This window comes from Rhinopithecus roxellana, chromosome 15 (genome assembly GCF_007565055.1).
Source record: "Rhinopithecus roxellana isolate Shanxi Qingling chromosome 15, ASM756505v1, whole genome shotgun sequence".
NCBI classification, from domain to species: Eukaryota; Metazoa; Chordata; class Mammalia; order Primates; family Cercopithecidae; genus Rhinopithecus; species Rhinopithecus roxellana.
The window spans coordinates 1,748,501-1,766,503 of record NC_044563.1 but is presented as its reverse complement, the minus strand read 5'-3'; the positions used below and the strand labels follow the sequence as shown (position 1 = coordinate 1,766,503).

Genomic DNA, 18,003 nt, shown 5'->3' with positions numbered 1-18,003 from the left:
AGGGAAAGCGGAACCCCAGGCGGGCCGCAGCAGGAGCAAATAGGGGGCAGGGAGCCATCTGTGGGGGACAGGGAGGGCCTGGCTGACTGTCCAGGGTGTGGAGGAGGAGAGGCAGCCCACGGGCTCAGAGCCCGAAGGAGGCGCAGTGCCTGCTCTGCCGGCCTCGCTCTGGGCCTGACTTCCAAACGCCCAATTATCCCTAAGTGCATCCGATCGACTGGCAGGGCGGCTGCTCTGGGGCCCGCTTCGTCCATGCGCTCTGCCCGCCCTGCTGCGGGGCCCCATCCGATGGCCTCGTTAGGGCTAATTGCTCTGGCATTTGGGCCTGCCAGGGACGGCGGAGTCTGTCCTGTGTCGGGGCGTCTTGGTTCTTCCAGCTTGGGGGGTGGAGGGGAGCTGCTTCCTTACACGGCAGAGAAAGGCCAGGGCAAGATGCCATGAGGGGAGGATGCAGCCTCACTGTCCCCTGCCTTCTTGGGACAATGGGAACTGAGGGACAGCGCAGGGTGGCATGACACCCCAAATCCTCAGGAGGTCCTCCAATGTCTCCCAAATGTGAGTGGGGGTCTAGGAGGGTGCAGGCCTGTGTCCCTGGGACCCAGGCTCTAGAGGGGGCATCTCTAGGGACCCTGGACTGTAAAGAGAACTGTGGGGTAGACACGGGCAGGGGGACAGAGTGTGCTCCAGCATGTGTGTGCATGTACATGTGTGCACTTGTACCACCTGTGTATATGCATGTGATGTGTATGTGTCATGTATGGGTGCACATGCATAGTGTGTGGTGTGGACATGTGTCACATATGAGTGCACATGTGTAGTGTGTGTTGCATGTGTGGTGTGCCCGTGTCATGTATGAGTGCACTGTGTAGTGTGTGCTCGTGTGTGGTGTGTACATGTATCATGTGTGCACACACGTGTAGTGTGTGCTTGTATGTGATGTGTACGTGCATCATGAATGCACATGTGTGGTGTGTGCTTGTGTGGTGTGTGCATGTGTCATGTATGAGTGTGCTTCCCTGTGTAGTGCATGTGCATCTGTGTGTGTGCTTATGGTGTGTCTGTGGGTCATTATGAGTGCATTGTATGTTTATTGTGTACGTGAGTGCACTTGTATGTGTGGTGTGTACAGCTGTCTTGTGAGTGTGCTTGTACATATAGTGCATGCATGTGTCATATGCATCCATGTGTGTGCATGCATGTGGTGCATGCAGGTGTTATGTATGAGTGTGCTTGTATGTGTGGTATGTACATGTCATGTGTGAGTGTGCTTGCATGTATAGTGTGTGGATGGTGCTTGTACCTATAGTGTGTACATGTGTCATGGGTGCCCACACATGTATTGAGTGTTGTCTGTGTGCATGTGTGTGTGCCTCACACAGATGCCTGCATTTACCCAGGCACTCGCAAGTGGACACAATGCTGGCTCTCAAAGATCACAGGGCCACCTGAGCGCACCACAGCCAGGCCATGGCTGGATGCTGCAGAGCCACAGGGTGATGCCTGTCAGCTGGGGGCCCAGAACACCTCCTCGGCCCCTCCCCAGCACATACATGGCTGGGCTCCTCCAGCAGGCCTGGATTTGGGAAGGCCCCATGGTGGGCAAGGCTGGTGCTGGGGATCAGGCCTGGTGGCCTCAGAGACTCTCCCTGTGGGTGGAGCAGCCTCACAGCCGGGTTGAAGCCAACACTCTGCCCCTGCCCCACACGGGGAGTGGACACCTGTGTCAGGGCACAGACCTGCTGGGTGATTAATCTGGGTGATTAAGCCTCGGTGCTGAGAGGCTGTTGAGCGCCCTGGTGATGGAGCTGGCTCAGCGCTCCTTACAGCCATGGTGGCAGGGGCCATAACCACAGGGATGGCAGGAGGAAGTGGCAGAGGGTGGTGGGGTATGGAGGGGACCCCAGAGGGCTCCATGCAGGAAGGTGGAGCCTGTCGCAATGGAGGGGACAGCAAGGGCTGCTCAGACCCCCGGGGGCCCCCACTCCCCCAGTCACCTGTTTTGTCTCTGATCTGGCCTCGGTCGGCCCTCACTCCTGGCCTCTCCCTCACACCCCACCCTGGTGGGGCTCTGCCCCAGCCCCTCTCCTTCCCAGGGGCCACTATGCTGGCCCCAGGGGTCTCTTGGGGTGTGACCTCAGCCTCCAGAGAACCCTGTCCCAGCTCTGCCCTTCCCTCTGGGGTCTCTGTAGATGGGACGCTGGTCACAGCAGCCTGTCTGATTTGTCCCCTGTGGTCTGGGGTCCTGAGCCCTGCAACGCCAGGGGATAGTGCCACCGGATCTTTGAAAGACCAGTGTCAGGCCGGGCGCGGTGGCTCACACCTGTAATCCCAGCACTTTGGGAGGCTGAGGCGGGCAGATCACGAGGTCAGGAGATCGAGACCATCCTGGCTAACACGGTGAAACCCCGTCTCTACTAAAAACACAAAAAATTAGCTGGGTGAGGTGGTGGACGCCTGCAGTCCCAGCTACTCGGGAGGCTGAGGCAGGAGAATGGCGTGAACCAGGGAGGTGGAGCTTGCAGTGAGCCAAGATCGCACCACTGCACTCCAGCCTGGGCAACAGAACAAGACTCCGTCTCAAAAAAAAAAAAAAAAAGAAAAGACCAGTGTCTTGGGAGTTGGAAAATCTGGGCTGGAGACTCACTGTGTGACCCCTGAGAGGTCGCACCTCAGAACCTCAGTCCTCGCACCTGCGGAATGGATCTGTGGACACCTCAGCTGCCCGAAGGGGGATGCTGTAGGCTGACCCAGCACTGAGCTCCACCAAGGCTAGGGGCAGCCGTGTGCTCCCTCCAGACCTGTGCCTAGCGTGGAGGGGCCTCGTCCCGTGGGCGCTGGAGTGGAGCCTTCCTGGTCTTTGTGGACATCTCTGGAGAGGGTCAGAGGCAGGTGGGTGACGCAGGTCAAGGCTCAATCCCGGGTGGTCCAGACTGGAGAGGTACCCTCGAGCTGGGAGAGGGGAGGCTGGCCAGGGTGGACTTTCGGGGCCTCCATGGGTACCCTCACCATCTGGGATGGGGGAGGGGCATGGCACAAAGGAGGGCGGGACCAGGGCCAGGACTGGAATCAGGGGCACCTCCGTGCCCACAGGGGCCTTGGATCTGGGATACAGCATGGTTCCCTGGCCCTAAAGGGGCTGGCGTGTGGGACAGGCTTCCCAGGAATGGACAGGCAGGCCTGGATGCTGCCTGACTGGGGCGGGAGGCTGGAGGCAGGGCAATTGCAGGGGCCTGAGGGCAGCACTCACCTCCTCAGGGGTCCAGGGGCCTCCCTGGCCTGAGCTCCTGCCTCCAGAGAGCCTGGCCTCAAGGAAGAGTCTAGAAAGCTTGGTTCCCATCGGGCTTCCATGAAAGCACAACTGGCCCAGGCAGGAAACCGAATTAAAAAGCAATATTTGTATCAGTGGAAGACATTTGTTGAAAGGTTAAATCCACATCCGGCAGTGTTGGCCACGAGCCTCAGGCGTGGTGTTCGTCAGGCATGTCTCTCCTGGCCTGGGCACCTGAGCACTCAGGCCACGCTGGGCAGAGCTGGGGCGGGGCGCTCGGGGGCCTGGGGCTGCCTCACCGAGGGATCCCCAGCAGTCGACCCTGGGGCAGGCAAATGACCCTCTTCCATGGACCTTGAGGGGACTCGGGGGGAGCCATGAAGAGCCTCAGCAGTCCTGGACACTGGGCATGGAGGCTGGGCCACCCGGGGCCATCATCAGGGACTCAGGTGGGTGGGCCTCAGCCCCGGGTGAGAAGCTCACAGGCGGCAGGGTGAGGCCAGAGGTTGGGTCTTCAGGCAAATCCCTCCAACGCCCTTTTGAGCAGGCACCCAGACCTACTGTGGGCCAGGACCTAGAGGTGGAGGCCTTTGGGGAACGCCGTGGAGGGGCACAGCATCTCTGAGAGAGGACAGGGTCTGCACTGGGTGCTGGGAGAAAGCAGGGGCTGAGCGGTGGGCTTCCCTGCCCCCAGGGAGGTTCCAGAGGAGTGCAAGGGAGGGGGCATTAATATCATGGCAAGAAACGGCAGGCCTTGTAGAGTGAGCAGTGACCAAGGTGGGTTTTGTGGGATGCGCAGAAGCTCACCTGGATAAGAGGTGGCTGAGGAATGACACTGCGAACTGGGGATCACGGAGCCCCAAATCCTTCCGGGGCAGGAAGTGGGAAGGGTTGTGGTGTTCTCCCCTTTGCTTTGACTGAACACTCAGCCTGCCTGCAGAAGACAGCGAGGAGCCGCCGAGGGGTGTGGAACAGGGATGCCATGGCTGGAGCAGTTTCAGGAAAGGTCCCAGGGGCTATCACTGAAGAGAGAATGGGGACAGGGGGTGTCCCACAGCTGACAGGAGCAGAGTGAGCCCTGAGAGATGCCAGCTATGGGTGCCACAGTGACCAGCCGGGGAACGCCTTCAAGAAGTCAGGGAGCGTCCAGGGCTTCTGGTTCCTGCTGGGCCCAGTGTGCCACCTTGGGCTGCCAACACCAGAAAGCCCAGCAGACACAGGAAGCCCCATGACAGTCAGAAACGGTTCCTCTCCAGGAGGGACAGCGGTGGCAGCGTTCAGCCTCAGGCCATGCACTCTGGGGCCACGTCCTTCCCTCTCTACAGTCCACCATTGTCAAGGTGGGCTCTGGCCGTCTCTGCTGACCCCAGAGGGATGAGGAGGCCTCCCCTTCCATCAGAAGCCACCCTGGGCAGGGGCATCACTCCCTGGATCGGGGCAGCGGCTGGGAGCAGGAGGTGCCAGTGGGCGTGGGCTGGGTGCCGGTGCCTGCGGGCCGTGGGGTGGACACGGACCTTGGGGGAGGCTCTAGGCTGGGGTTGTCCTCAAGGGAGTTCTCAGGTCACCCCAGGATCACCCTCGCCCTCAGGCCCGGTGGGGTAGAGGAGAAACTGCAAAAGTCTCTCCAAGGGGAAGGGCATCAGGGCCCTCAGCACCGAGGGACGCGCGTGCTCTTCAAAGAAAGGGCCACAGGACCTCCGAGGGAAGCCAGGAGGCTGGCAGTGGGCCACACAGGGGCTGGGTGGGGTGGGTGGAAGCCGTCCCTGGCATGCTCTCCTGGCCCTGGTTGCCCTGGCTACCCTGGTGGGGGCTGCCATGCAGGAGGTGGGAGTCATTTGGAAACGCATGGCATCTCCTTAGAGATGTCTTCTGCAGCCTCCCAGGGTCCTCCACAATGGACGGGTGGGCCCTCCTGGGGCATTCTGGACCCCCCGGGGCGAGCCTGGGGAGCCTCTGCAATGACCACACCTGCAGGGCCTGGGGGCTGCGGGCGGATGGCACTCCTAGGAAACCCATCGAGGAGACACACGGCCTGGAGTCTTCCGGAGAAGCAAACAAATTGCCTCCTGACATCCAAGGCTGGAGGCTGGATTCCCCGTCTTGGGGCTTTCTGGGTCCGTATGCCACAAGGGTCTGGTGTTCATTAAAAGTATGCCCCTGGGTTGCCAGAGAGCCCCTCCCTGTGTGCTCCCTTGAGGGGTGTGAGGCCAAGGGGACCCTGGCTGTCTCAGCCCCCTGCAGAGCACGAGTCCCTGGTCCCCACAAGCCTGCAGGCTGAGGATGATTCAGACAGGGCTGGGGAGTGAAGGCAATTAGATTCCACGGACGAGCCCTTTCTCCTGCGCCTCCTTCCCTCCCTCCTCACCCACCCCCGCCTCCATCAGGCACAGCAGGCAGGGGTGGGGGACGTAAGGAGGGGAAGGTGGGGGACCCAGAGGGGCTTTGACGTCAGCTCAGCTTATAAGAGGCTGCTGGGCCAGGGCTGTGGAGACAGAGCCCGGACCTCCACACTGAGCCATGCCCACCCCCGACGCCACCACACCACAGGCCAAGGGCTTCCGCAGGGCTGTGTCTGAGCTGGATGCCAAGCAGGCAGAGGCCATCATGGTAAGAGGGCAGGTAGGTGCCCGGCGGCTGCAGTGGACTGGAGCCCAGGGCTGGTGCCAGTTGCCTCTGCTACTCCCCAGTCTGGCTGGCAACCCCAGGCTCAGGCTCCATGCAGACCCCTGGGACCTGGTGTGGGTGTGGAGTCCTGGGCACGGCGGCATCCCCTGTGCCTGGTGTTTGAGTCCCTGCTGGGGGAGGGTAAGGTGATGCCTGTCACTGTGTGTGCCCCTCTTAGGCCGACCTCCCTCGGGAGTTGTGTGGGTCCCCGTGTCTTCCTTCGTCTTGAATCTTAATGATGGGAACGTGGAAACAAATCCATCCAAAAACTCCCACATGGCCAGAGGTCCCCGGCTGCTGCACACAGCCCCCACCCTACTCCCACCTGCCCCTGCCTCCCTCTGCCCCAGCTGCCCTGGTCAGCACCGCAACCAGCCTGCCTGCTCCAGGAGGCAGCCACAAGGCCTTTCCCGGGCTCTAGCAGCAGCTCATAGTGGAGGGTCCTGGGCAAATATGGGGGCAAGTCCAGAGTCAAAGAGCATCTGGGCTCTGGGGCGATTCCCGTTGGCCTGTTCCTCCCTTATTTCTCTCATTCATTCATTCATTCGCATGGAGTCTGTGTTCCCTGTGACCCGTACTTGGAAGCCCTGTGTACAGGGAGCTTCCCAGCCTGCAGGAAGTGTTTTCAGTGCCTCCGTGGGCACACAGAACCATGGTGTCCCTGGCACATTTGAAATGGATTTTTATTTATGGACCTCGATTGAAATGTGGTGTGAGTTGTAGCAGTGTCATTTCCAGGTACCTTCTCAGGGACGCGGGGCGCCCTCTCCCACCCTCCCCCACCAGGCTCCCCACCAGGCCCTCCCCAGGGGGACCCGGGCCCAGCCTCACGGGCTCTCCGTGGCCTAGAACTGCAGCGCTAGCTGCATCCTACACCCCCGCCCCGAGGGTAAGAGGCGACTCCAAGAGGGGCTTCTGTTGCTCCCCTTCATGTTCCACGACCCTGGAAGACCAGGGTGAAGCTGATTCTTCTCTTACAAGGGCCCAGAGCCTTCTTGGGAGTCCAGCTCCAAGAGATGAGCCCCCGGTGTCTGCCAAGTCCCCCTCTGTCCAGGCCTGGGACGGCTCTGGGATCGAGGGGTCGGAGGTGCTGAGCCAGGGAGAGGCACCTGCACCCAGAGCTATGACAAAGGGCAGAGGGATGACAAGGCAGCCAGAAGCGGGTGCCTGGGGGGGCGCAGAGGGGCAGGGCCCAAGGACAGGCGTCCTGATGGGCTGTGAGAAAGGGCCCCTGTGCGGGAGCCAGGAGGGTAGGGGGTTTGTTCACTGGGGTCCTGTGGGGGCAGCTCCTTTCTGAGCTGCCGTTCCCTCCCCGGCAGCCAATGCCACTGTCCAAGACATCGCCCTCTTCCCACCACTAATCCAGTTAGCGCCTGGCCTGGGGACGGGTGACACAGCGTCTCTGTCTGTCTGTTCCCCACAGAGCGAGGAGCAGGCGAGCACCCTCCCAGCCCCCACTCCTCCCCCTCCACCATCGCTTCTGGCTGGGCTGCCCCCATCGGGAAGGGTGCGCAGTGCCTGCAGGCACCTCGGCTAGCATCTGCCCCAGCAGGCACACAGTAGGCGCTCACCAATGTGCTCTCATGCCCGGCCTGTGTGCCATCAGCGCCGCCCAACTGTGGGATCAGCTCTGGGTGGGGGTCCCCGGGTCTCAGCAGGTGGAGGAGGCATGGGCGCCCCCTGTCCCCACAGTCCCCGCGGTTCATTGGGCGACGGCAGAGCCTCATCGAGGATGCCCGCAAGGAGCGGGAGGCAGCGGTGGCAGCAGCAGCTGCTGCAGCCCCCTCGGAGCCCGGGGACCCCCTGGAGGCCGTGGCCTTTGAGGAAAAGGAGGGGAAGGCCGTGCTAAACCTGCTCTTCTCCCCGAGGGCCACCAAGCCCTCAGCGCTGTCCCGAGCTGTGAAGGTGTTTGAGGTGAGCTAGTGCCCTTCGTGTAACTGGGGCAAGTTCACCTCTGGGTGGGGCCGTGTGGGGTGAGTTCCTGGCCCCTCTATAGCAGAGGTGCAGCTGCCCAGGCCACTGAGGCCGGCACAGGATGCAGCGGGGGAGTCTCAGGCCTCGGCTCAGCCCCCATGGCATCTAGCCACACCCCTGTGTTTTTGAGGGATCCTGAGCCCAGCCCTAGGGCTGAAGCCACCGAGCCTCCACTGTGCCTCCTGCCTTGCCCATCCCCTGGATCCCCCTCATCCACCATTTCACACATGGGGGGCTCCCAGCAGGGCAGCATGGGAGGCAGGGGTAGGACGGTGTGCCCTCTCCCTCCTGCCTAGCACAGCGACTGAGGTGATCACTGATTGCATTAGTCACTCCGGCCCCACTGTGTCCGGGGGGCAGGTGACCCGGCTCCCAGAACAAGCTCCCAAATGACATTAAAGCCAGACTCCCCCAGCCCAGCTCCCAGAGCCAGCTTCGTGGCCCGAGGGCCACTGCGACCCACTGCCCTTGTTGCTGGGCAACGGAGGTGGGGGTGGGGCGGACCGTTCTGGCCAATGTCCTGGATGCTCAGGGGCCAGTGAGACTCAGGGCCCATCCTACAAACCTGGATGAGGTCACCAGGGTTGGGGGCACCTTCTCACCAGTGGCTGAAGAGCTGGACAGTGTGACACGGCCTTGGGACACACAGAGCTGCCCAGAAGCAGGTCAAGCCTCAAGCGGTGACAAATCCTCGTTAGGTGCATGACACAAAACCCAGTTTGCCAGTGGCAAACCCTGGTCTGGTGGCCGACAGCTGACCTGAGCCTGGAAGAATGGGATCTGTGTGCTGCTAGAACAAAAGTCAAGGGCAGGGCCTGGCCAGCCGGTCAGATGTGCCTCCTCCCCTCCTCCTCACCCTCTCTCCATCTCTGTCTCTTTCTCCTTCTCTCTCTCTTCCTGCTTTTGCTCCCTAAGACGTTTGAAGCCAAAATCCACCACCTAGAGACCCGGCCCGCCCAGAGACTGCGAGCCGGGGGCCCCCACCTGGAGTACTTTGTGCGCCTCGAGGTGCCCCGAGGGGACCTGGCCGCCCTGCTCAGTGGCGTGCGCCAGGTGTCAGAGGACGTGCGCAGCCCCGCGGAGCCCAAGGGTGAGGCGGTTTTCTGTCCTTGAGTGCCGCCAAATGACCTTGAGACGCTGGGGTGCAGGGGCTCCTGCAGGGGGACCCTACAGTGACCACGTGGTGATGGACTGTTTCCCTCTCTGTGGGCTCCACTCTGCCCCCCGTTTTGCTACACATCCGTGTCTGGGCCTGGGGCCACCTCCAGAATCCCCCCGCAGCTATCACAGCCCCTGCTGCCTCTGCCCCGTGGAAGTCTGGTAGGGGAGGCTGCTTCGAGGTGGGTGACGCGGCCCCATGGCTCCGAGCTCACCAAGACCTCTTCCTCCATCCCCCATAAAGTCCCCTGGTTCCCAAGAAAAGTGTCAGAGCTGGACAAGTGTCATCACCTGGTCACCAAGTTTGACCCTGACCTGGACTTGGACCACCCGGTGAGTGGTGTGCCCCCCACTCAGGCCTCTTGCCCCTGATCACATCCCCTACCCTTATCCCAACCCTGGACAGGAGTCTGTTGGTTTCAGGAGCCCCCGTGGCCTATGCCCCCAACCTGAGCATGGCCTCCTGACCTGTGCACCCCTCTGCCCTCAGGGCTTCTCGGACCAAGTGTACCGCCAGCGCAGGAAGCTGATTGCTGAGATTGCCTTCCAGTACAGGCAGTGAGGGGCCCCTGCGCTCGGGACCCAGACTCCATCCTGCAGGCTTACCCTGGACCTGGGGGGCGGGAGGGAAGGACAAAGGGGGGGACCCATCTTGTCACAGCATCAGTGCCTCCTGCCAGGCAGCTCTGCTCCAGGGCTTTCCATGTCCCCAAATCCCAGTGGGGAAACTGAGGCCCGGCGGGGGGCTAGAGCAACCCACTGAGGCTGCACAGCAGGCACAGTCAGCCGGGGTGCACCCTCCTGCCCATCCTCCAACCCAAAGGCCTCACTGCACAAGGCAGATGTGGACCTGTGCCCACAGAGGCTCCCTCCCTCCCTCTTGCCCTTCCCACTCCCCGAGGGGACCTGCTGACCACTGGCCCCCTCCCCAGCGGCGACCCGATTCCCCGTGTGGAGTACACCGCCGAGGAGATTGCCACCTGGTGAGACCCCGTGCAGCTAGCTGGCGAGGGACTGGGGAGGAGCCCGGGGGATGCCTCCTGGAATCCTGGTGTGTGAGGGCCGCCTCCAGGGACCTCGGCACAGCAGGAGAGACTAAGGCCAGGAAGAAGAGGGACCTCCAGGGCTCAGAATGTTGGGTTGGGAGGAAGAGGCTACCCATCCTGTGGGGCCATCCCCAGTATGCTGAGGGACCACCCCTCACCTCCCCCTACCCCCTGGGATTCCCCAAAGCCACCAGCAAAAGCCCTTCCCAGGGGCCTGGGTCTTCACGGGTCCCCAAGAGGCCTGCGTTGGGAGGGGTTCAGGCAGGCAGAAGCACCCACAGCTCAGGAGGGGCTTCAGGGAGGGGGGTTCGGGGACTGGGGTGCGGCATTGGCGGGCCCTGAGCCCCGCTGCCCGCAGGAAGGAGGTCTACACCACTCTGAAAGGCCTCTACGCCACGCACGCCTGCGGGGAGCACCTGGAGGCCTTTGCCCTGCTGGAACGCTTCAGCGGCTACCGGGAAGACAACATCCCCCAGCTGGAGGATGTCTCCCGCTTCCTGAAGGGTGGGCCCAGACGGGAGGGGCGCGGAGCGGGGTGGGGCCGGGGACGGTCAGCCACGCGCCCCAGCCCAGCGCGGTTCCAGCCCGTCCTGGCTTAGCGGTGACCAGAGCGGCCCCTTGCAGAGCGCACGGGCTTCCAGCTGCGGCCTGTGGCTGGCCTGCTGTCCGCCCGGGACTTCCTGGCCAGCCTGGCCTTCCGCGTGTTCCAGTGCACCCAGTACATCCGGCACGCGTCCTCGCCCATGCACTCCCCCGAGCCGTGAGTGCGCGCCCTGGCCCCAGCCCGAGGGTGGGGGTGCGACGGGCGGCCGCTCAGCCCCTCCCTCCCACGCGCAGGGACTGCTGCCACGAGCTGCTGGGGCACGTGCCCATGCTGGCCGACCGCACCTTCGCGCAGTTCTCGCAGGTACGCCGCGGCCTCCAGCGAGTCGGGTCGCCCCGGGGCTGGCCAGGCGCCGGGGGCGGGGGTCGGTGTGCGGGTGGGTGGGGTGTGCGGCCTGCGCCTGGGCCCCGCCATGGGGGCTCAGCGCCCCAGGGTCGCGCGGCAGAGGGCGGGGCTGGAGCGGAGCCTCCCACGGCCTGTGCTGCCACCTGCCGGCTCTCTGGGAATGGCGCCCACGGGCTTAGGGATATGGTCAAGGAGGGCTGCCTGGAGGAGGAGGCCCGGTGGAGGGGCGGATCCAGTGGAGGTCGCCAGGGAAGGTCTCTGCCGCCCGGGAAGTGTCCCAGAGACCCCTGGAGGGGCTGCGGACACCCCCGGCGCCCCCACCTCGAGCACCACCCAGGGCTGCCTCTCCCCACCCTTCATCCTCCTCCCTGCTCCACAGGACATCGGCCTGGCATCCCTGGGGGCCTCGGATGAGGAAATTGAGAAGCTGTCCACGGTGGGTTGACCCCTCCATGCAGGGCCCGGGATGTGGACTTGGGGGTCCGAATCCAGGCTTTGCCCTCCTGCCGTCCAGGCTGAGTCCTCTGCTTCCACCCAGGAATCGTGACCCTCACCCTGACTCGCCTGCGGCCTGGCCTGGCCTCCCTGGGGGTGGTGTCCTGGTCACAGGTGACCAGGGGCTGCCAGGTGATGGCAGCTGTCTCAGGGCTGATGCTGCCTGCCTTCCCCACAGCTGTACTGGTTCACCGTGGAGTTTGGGCTGTGCAAACAGAACGGGGAGGTGAAGGCCTATGGTGCCGGGCTGCTGTCCTCCTATGGGGAGCTCCTGGTAAGACCCTCTCCTTGCTGCAGTCCCCAGCAGAGGGACAGGGCTGGGGGACAGTGCAGGGAGAGGACAGGCTCCCAGCGGGAGGAGACTGAGGCCTGGGCCTCCAGGACTCAGGCTCTGTTTGGGAGAAGGCTTGTCTCTGCCCAGTCCTCACCCCACCCTATCCCAGGCCTCAGAAGGCCCGGCGGGAGAGGTGGGGGCGACTCTGCCCCAGGAACCCCCCCAGCGTCAGGCTGTGGTACCCCGGTTCCCTCAGGGACCTGGGTGCAGTAGAGTCAGTGATGCCATTGGCCTCCTGCCAGCACTGCCTGTCTGAGGAGCCCGAGATTCGAGCCTTCGACCCTGAAGCAGCGGCCGTGCAGCCCTACCAAGACCAGACGTACCAGTCAGTCTACTTTGTGTCTGAGAGCTTCAGCGACGCCAAGGATAAGCTCAGGTGGGCTAAGCTCCCAGGGCAAGCCCCCTACGGTGCCCCACACTGGGCCAGCCAGGCCTTCCTTCTGGCCTTGAGCAGGGCTGGGCCTGTGAGCCCAGGTCACAGATAAGAAAACCGATCCCCGGTTGCCGCAGCCCCCACACAGCAGGGACCCCGTCCGTGAGAAGGACCCCAGCGTCTGGGGGGTGGCAGACCTATAGGACTGGGGGCTGCTGGGTGGCCGGGTCAAGGCTGGTCTTGGAGGTGCTGGCAGAGCCTGAGTTTTGTGAGGAGGTCCTGTGGAACCTGTCCCAACCCCCTGCCCTGGGATGGGGAGAAGTCAGAGGTGATAGACAGAGTCAGGGTGGGGGGCATGGCGGGAGTGGGGTCCCCAGGGCTGGGGGCCTTTGGTGCAATGACCAGAGTGTCAGGAGAGGAGAGCAAAGCCCACTAGCCTCATCCTCATAAAAGGTCTCATCATTTTCCCTCCAGCCTCCTGTAGTGCACTGGGGAAACTGAGATCAGGGACTATGTTTCCAATGGATGGGGGTGCTGAATTCCACCCACAGGCTTAGGGATATGGTCAAGGAAGACTTCCTGGAGGAGGAGGCCCAGTGGAGATGCAGAGAGGGATGGGACGCCCGGCAGAGTCTCTAGTGGAAAAGGCGCCTAGTGTATCTCCCCCATGAACCCCCTCACCCAGTCCTGGAAGAGGCCTCAGTGTCCCGCCTATGACCAGGTGGCTCAGAAAAGCCCTAGGAGCTCTGAGCCACCGTGAAGGTGGAAGCGTGGCCCCGGCTTTCCCTCTCCTGGAGGCTGCAGACTCTGCCCACCAGTTGACGAGGGCTCTGCCACTCTCCTCCCCAGGAGCTATGCCTCACGCATCCAGCGCCCCTTCTCCGTGAAGTTCGACCCGTACACCCTGGCCATCGACGTGCTGGACAGCCCCCAGGCCGTGCGGCGCTCCTTGGAGGGTGTGCAGGATGAGCTGGACACCCTGGCCCATGCGCTGAGTGCCATTGGCTAGGTGCAGGGCACCCCCGAGGGCCCTTCCCAACCTCCCCTGGTCCTGCACTGTCCTGGAGCTCAGGTCCTGGTGAGGGGCTGGGTCCTGGGTGCCCCCCATGCCCTCCCTGCTGCCAGGCTCCCGCTGCCCCTGCATCTGCTTCTCAGCGCAACAGCTGTGTGTGCCCGTGGTGAGGTTGTGCTGCCTGTGGTAAGGTCCTGTCCTGGCTCCCAGGGTCCTGGGGGCTGCCGCGCTGCCCTCCGCCCTTCCCTGGCACTGTCTGCTGCCCCAATCACCGTCACAATAAAAGAAAGTCTCTACACCTGCCTGGCCTCACGTCTGTGTCACAGAGACAGACCCTGGGATCCCCAGACTCCCACACCCCAACCCCAGCCTCACTCAGGGGTTTTGCCCTGGCCTCCTTCCTCCTCTGGGAGATGGCTGGCCACCCTGGCCAGGCAACTGGCCCCTCCGGGCCTGGTTTCCCTGCCTACCCTGAGGCCCCACCCAGCGCTGAGCCCTCAGCAGCTCCAGAGGCTCGGGCACCCTGGCTGAACTGCCCCATCTCTGTGGGGTGCCCTCCCAGGGTGGGGAGCCAGGTGACAGTAGGAGGGCCTCTCTCAAGCCTGGCAGGGAGCAGGGTCACAACCGTGCTGGCTGGGGGTGGTCTCAGAGGTGGGCCTGCAGGCCTAACCCTCCCTGCCAACAGGCCTCCCAGCCCTTGGGAGGAACGGGGATGGAGGAACAGCTGCCCCAAAGCCGTCGCCTACCCGCAGCAGGCTCTGCAAACCAAGGGGGAGCCTCAGCGTGGCCCCCAGCACATGTGCTGATGGGGAGGGTCCGGCTGAGCTGGTGCCAGGCAGATGGTCTGGGCCTGTCTCCCCAGCGAGGCAGGCGGGGGACTGGATTTCAGACTCTGTAAGATGCCCCTGGCTTACCTGAGGGGCCTGGACGTTGCCCTCCAGAGAGAGCACCCAACACCCTCCAGCCTTGGCCGGCCAGGGCGCCCCCTTCCTATCTTGGAGAGAGCAGCCCCAGGGCATCCTGCAGAGTGGCTGGGACACCCGCTGGCCTTCAAGGCCTCTCCCTCCCTCCAGCTGCCCCACCACAGTCTGCTGGGATCCTGGCTCTCAGCCCCCAGGCCGACAACCCGGGCAAACTCCTACTCATCCGTGAAGGCCCTCCCGGGCACGGCAGTCCTTCCCAGCCCGGCAGTCTGTTCCTCACACACCTTTTCGGTGCCCAGCCGCTGAAGTTGCACCTAGGGGTGTCTTTGAAGGGCTGTGAGCCTCAAGGAAGCCCTGGGAAATGCCTGCCTTGCCTCCCCCAGCCCTGCCAACCCCTGGCTCTGCCCTCCCACCTGGGTCCCCCCGATCCAGCCTCCCTCCTTACACACCCCTCTTAAGGAGGCACCCACGTCTTCTCCGGCTGCTGGGCCTCAGAGCACGGTGGCGTCCTGGGGCAGCCCCTGCATGTCCTGCTGTGGCATGGCTCGGGGTGGAAAGGGCGGAAGGGAGAGGCCCTACAGACAGCTGGTGCCCACTACCAAACCTGCTCGGGGCAGGAGAGCCTAAGGCTGGGTGTGTGCGGGGCGGCCTGGAGAGGTTCCGAAGCTGAGGCCAGGGTGGGACATAGGGATAGGAGGGGCCAGCGCACAGGATGCTCCAACCTGCCTGTCCCCATGGTCTCGCTCTCCTGCTGCTGGGACCTCCTGATCCTGCCCGTGGTGCTAAGAGGCAAGTAGGGGCTGCGGGCAGCAAGGCTCGGAGCCCATGCCCCCTCACCATGGGTCAGGCTGGGCCTCCAGGTGCCTGTCCTGGGGGGCTGGGAGGGCCGGAGGGGTGCACCCCAGGGGCTCAGCCCAGATGACACTATGAGAGTGATGGGGTCATGGGGCCTGGCTAGGAGAGGGGAGATGGGCGGAGGCTCCCAGAAGAGGAGTGGGGGCTGAGAGGGTGCCTGGGGAGCCTGGACGGAGCTGGGCCAGCGCACAGCCTCCCATACCTGCGCATGGAGTCCTGCCGCCACCCCCAGATCACATGGAAGATGAGGTGCAGGTGGCCTGCTGGGGACTCGCTGTTCATCCCCAGGTCCCTGGGTCATGCCCTCCTTCTGCCACCCTGGGGAGCTGAGGGCCTCACCTGGGGCTGCTGTCCTGAGGCGGGTGGGAACTGGGCAGCCAGCAGGGAGGGGACCCTCCCTCACTCCCCCACCCCCGCCACCTTGGCCCATCCATGGGTGCATCTTGGGCAACCAGGGACTGAGAACAGGGTTCCCGAGGACAGGGGGTCTGGGGACAGTGGCGCAAAGAGCCCCGCCCTGCAGCCCCCAGCTCTCCTGGTATAATGTGGAAAGGGGGCCAGGGGAGCGCTTTGCTCTCCTGGAGACATTCGCCCCCAGCTGCGAGCAGGGACAGGCCTGGCCACCAGGCCCCTGGTTAAGACTCTAATGACCCGCTGGCCCTGAGGAAGAGGTGCTGACGACCAAGGAGATCTTCCCACAGACCCAGCACCAGGGAAATGATCCGGAAATTGCAGCCTCAGCCCCCAGCCATCTGCCAACCCCCCCACCCCAGGCCCTAATGGGCCAGGCAGCAGGGGTTGGCAGGTAGGGGAGATGGGCTCTGAGACTATAAAGCCAGTGGGGGCCCAGCAGCCCTCAACCCTCCGGGACAGGCTGCATCAGAAGAGGCCAGCAAGCAGGTCTGTTCCAAGGGCCTCGCGTCAGGTGGGCTCAGGGCTGCCCCACTTGGGGCAGCTCTGCAACAGGAAGAACATGGCTGGGCTCTTGAAGCGTTTGGGGGTGAACCCAGGGACCCCAGGGCAGGGCACCTGGCCTTCAGCCAGCCTCAGGCCTGCCTGTCTCCCAGGTCACTGTCCTTCCGCCATGGCCCTGTGGATGCGCCTCCTGCCCCTGCTGGCGCTGCTGGCCCTCTGGGGACCTGACCCGGTCCCGGCCTTCGTGAACCAGCACCTGTGCGGCTCCCACCTGGTGGAAGCCCTCTACTTGGTATGCGGGGAGCGAGGCTTCTTCTACACACCCAAGACCCGCCGGGAGGCAGAGGACCCGCAGGGTGAGCCCCACCGCCCAGCGCTGCCCCTGGCCTCCCCCAGCCAGCCCCTGCTCCTGGCGCTCCCGCCCAGCGTGGACAGAAGGGGGCAGGAGGCTGCCACCCAGCAGGGGGTCAGCTGTACTTTTTTAAAACGAAATGAAGTTCTCTTGGTCACCTCCTAAAAGTGACCAGCTCCCTGTGGCCCAGTCAGAATCTCAGCTTGAGGACGGTGTTGGCTTCTGCAGCTGAGCCCCGAGATACATCAGAGGGAGGGCACGCTCCTCCCTCCACTCGCCCCTCAAACAAATGCCCCGCAGCCCATTTCTCCACCCTCATTTGATGACCACAGATTCAAGTGTTTTGTTGAGTACAAGTCCTGGGTGACCTGGGGTCACAGGGTGCCCCACGCTGCCTGCCTGAGTGGGCCAGACCCCTGTTGCCAGGCCTCACGGCAGCTCCGTAGTCAGGAGATGGGGAAGATGCTGGGGACAGGCCCTGGGGAGAAGTACCGGGGACACCTGTTCAGGCTCCCACTGTGGCACCGCCCTGGGGCGGGGGAAGGAGGTAGGACATGTGGGCATTGGGGCCTGTGGGTCTACACCCAGTGTGGGTGACCCTCCCTCTAACCTGGGCCCAGCTTGGCTGGAGACGGGTGGGAGTGCGACCTGGGGCTGGTGGGTAGGTGGGCACTGTCTCTCCCTGACTGTGTCCTCCTGTGTCCCTCTGCCTCGCCGCTGCTCCGGGACCCGCTCTGCACGGCCCGCCCTGGCAGTGGGGCAGGTGGAGCTGGGCGGGGGCCCTGGCGCGGGCAGCCTGCAGCCCTTGGCGCTGGAGGGGTCCCTGCAAAAGCGCGGCATTGTGGAGCAGTGCTGCACCAGCATCTGCTCCCTCTACCAGCTGGAGAACTACTGCAACTAGATGCGGCCCGCAGGCGCCACGCACCCTCCGCCTCCTGCACCAAGAGAGATAGAATAAAGCCCTTGAACCAGCCCTGCTGTGCCGTCTGTGTGTCTTGGGGGCCCTGGGACAGGCCCCGCTTCCAGGCACTGTTGTGAGCCCCTCCCAGCTCTCTCCACGCTCTCTGGGTGCCCACCGGTGCCAATGCTAACCAGACCCAGCATCCGGTGGCTCTCCCCAAAGCGGCGATGCCTGTCGGCTGCCCGCTACCCCCACCCTGTGGCTCGGGGTCCAGCATCAGAGCTGGGGGGTCTCTGAGAGGCCACTGAGAAATGACTTCTTGTTCAGTAGCTCTGGACTCTTGGAGTCCCCGGAGACCTTGTTCAGGAAAGGGAATGAGAACATTCCAGCAATTTTCCCCCACCTAGCCCTCCCAGGTTCTATTTTTAGAGCTATTTCTGATGGAGTCCCTGTGGAGGGAGGAGGCTGGGCTGAGGGAGGGGGTCCTGCAGGGCAGGGGGCTGGGAAGGTGGGGAGAGGCTGCCGAGTGCCACCCGCTATCCCCAGCTCTGGGCAGCCCCGGGACAGTCACATACCCTGGCCTCGAGGCCCAAACTGGCAGCTGTCTGCAGCCACAGCCTATGCCAGCCCAGGCCCAGCCAGACACCTGAAGGACCCACTGGTGCCTTGGAGGAAGCAGGAGAGGTCACATGGCACCATGAGCTGGGGCAGGTGCAGGGACCATGGCAGCACTGGGCAGGGTCTCAGAACCCAAGCCTTGGGCACCCTGGCCATAGGGCCCTGA

The 18,003-nt window shown here is 63.7% G+C and overlaps 2 protein-coding genes across 6 annotated transcripts; both read left to right on the top strand.

Annotated features, from left to right (window-relative positions):
* The first annotated feature begins 5,695 nt into the window (after positions 1-5,695).
* TH (tyrosine hydroxylase) lies at positions 5,696-13,569 on the top strand. Of its 5 annotated transcripts, XM_010382055.2 has the most exons (14): positions 5,773-5,891; positions 6,742-6,821; positions 7,625-7,846; positions 8,822-8,996; positions 9,309-9,397; positions 9,555-9,622; positions 9,997-10,047; positions 10,469-10,614; positions 10,735-10,870; positions 10,948-11,017; positions 11,439-11,495; positions 11,733-11,828; positions 12,131-12,264; positions 13,111-13,556. In XM_010382055.2, the coding sequence occupies exons 1-14, from the start codon at positions 5,786-5,788 to the stop codon at positions 13,268-13,270; spliced, it is 1,590 nt and encodes a 529-aa protein (XP_010380357.1). In that variant the 5' UTR covers positions 5,773-5,785; the 3' UTR covers positions 13,271-13,556. The 5 variants fall into 5 exon arrangements, with proteins under 5 accessions (XP_010380360.1, XP_010380358.1, XP_010380357.1 ...); XM_010382058.2 differs by lacking the exon at positions 6,742-6,821 and having other exon boundaries at positions 5,696-5,875; positions 13,111-13,569; XM_010382056.2 differs by lacking the exon at positions 6,742-6,821 and having other exon boundaries at positions 5,696-5,887.
* Positions 13,570-15,884: 2,315 nt separating this feature from the next.
* Positions 15,885-17,291, top strand: INS (insulin). The gene is made up of 3 exons (XM_010382053.2): positions 15,885-15,951; positions 16,119-16,322; positions 17,074-17,291. Exons 2-3 carry the CDS (start codon positions 16,136-16,138, stop codon positions 17,217-17,219), a joined length of 333 nt encoding a protein of 110 aa, XP_010380355.2. The 5' UTR covers positions 15,885-15,951; positions 16,119-16,135; the 3' UTR covers positions 17,220-17,291.
* The last annotated feature ends 712 nt before the right edge of the window (positions 17,292-18,003 follow it).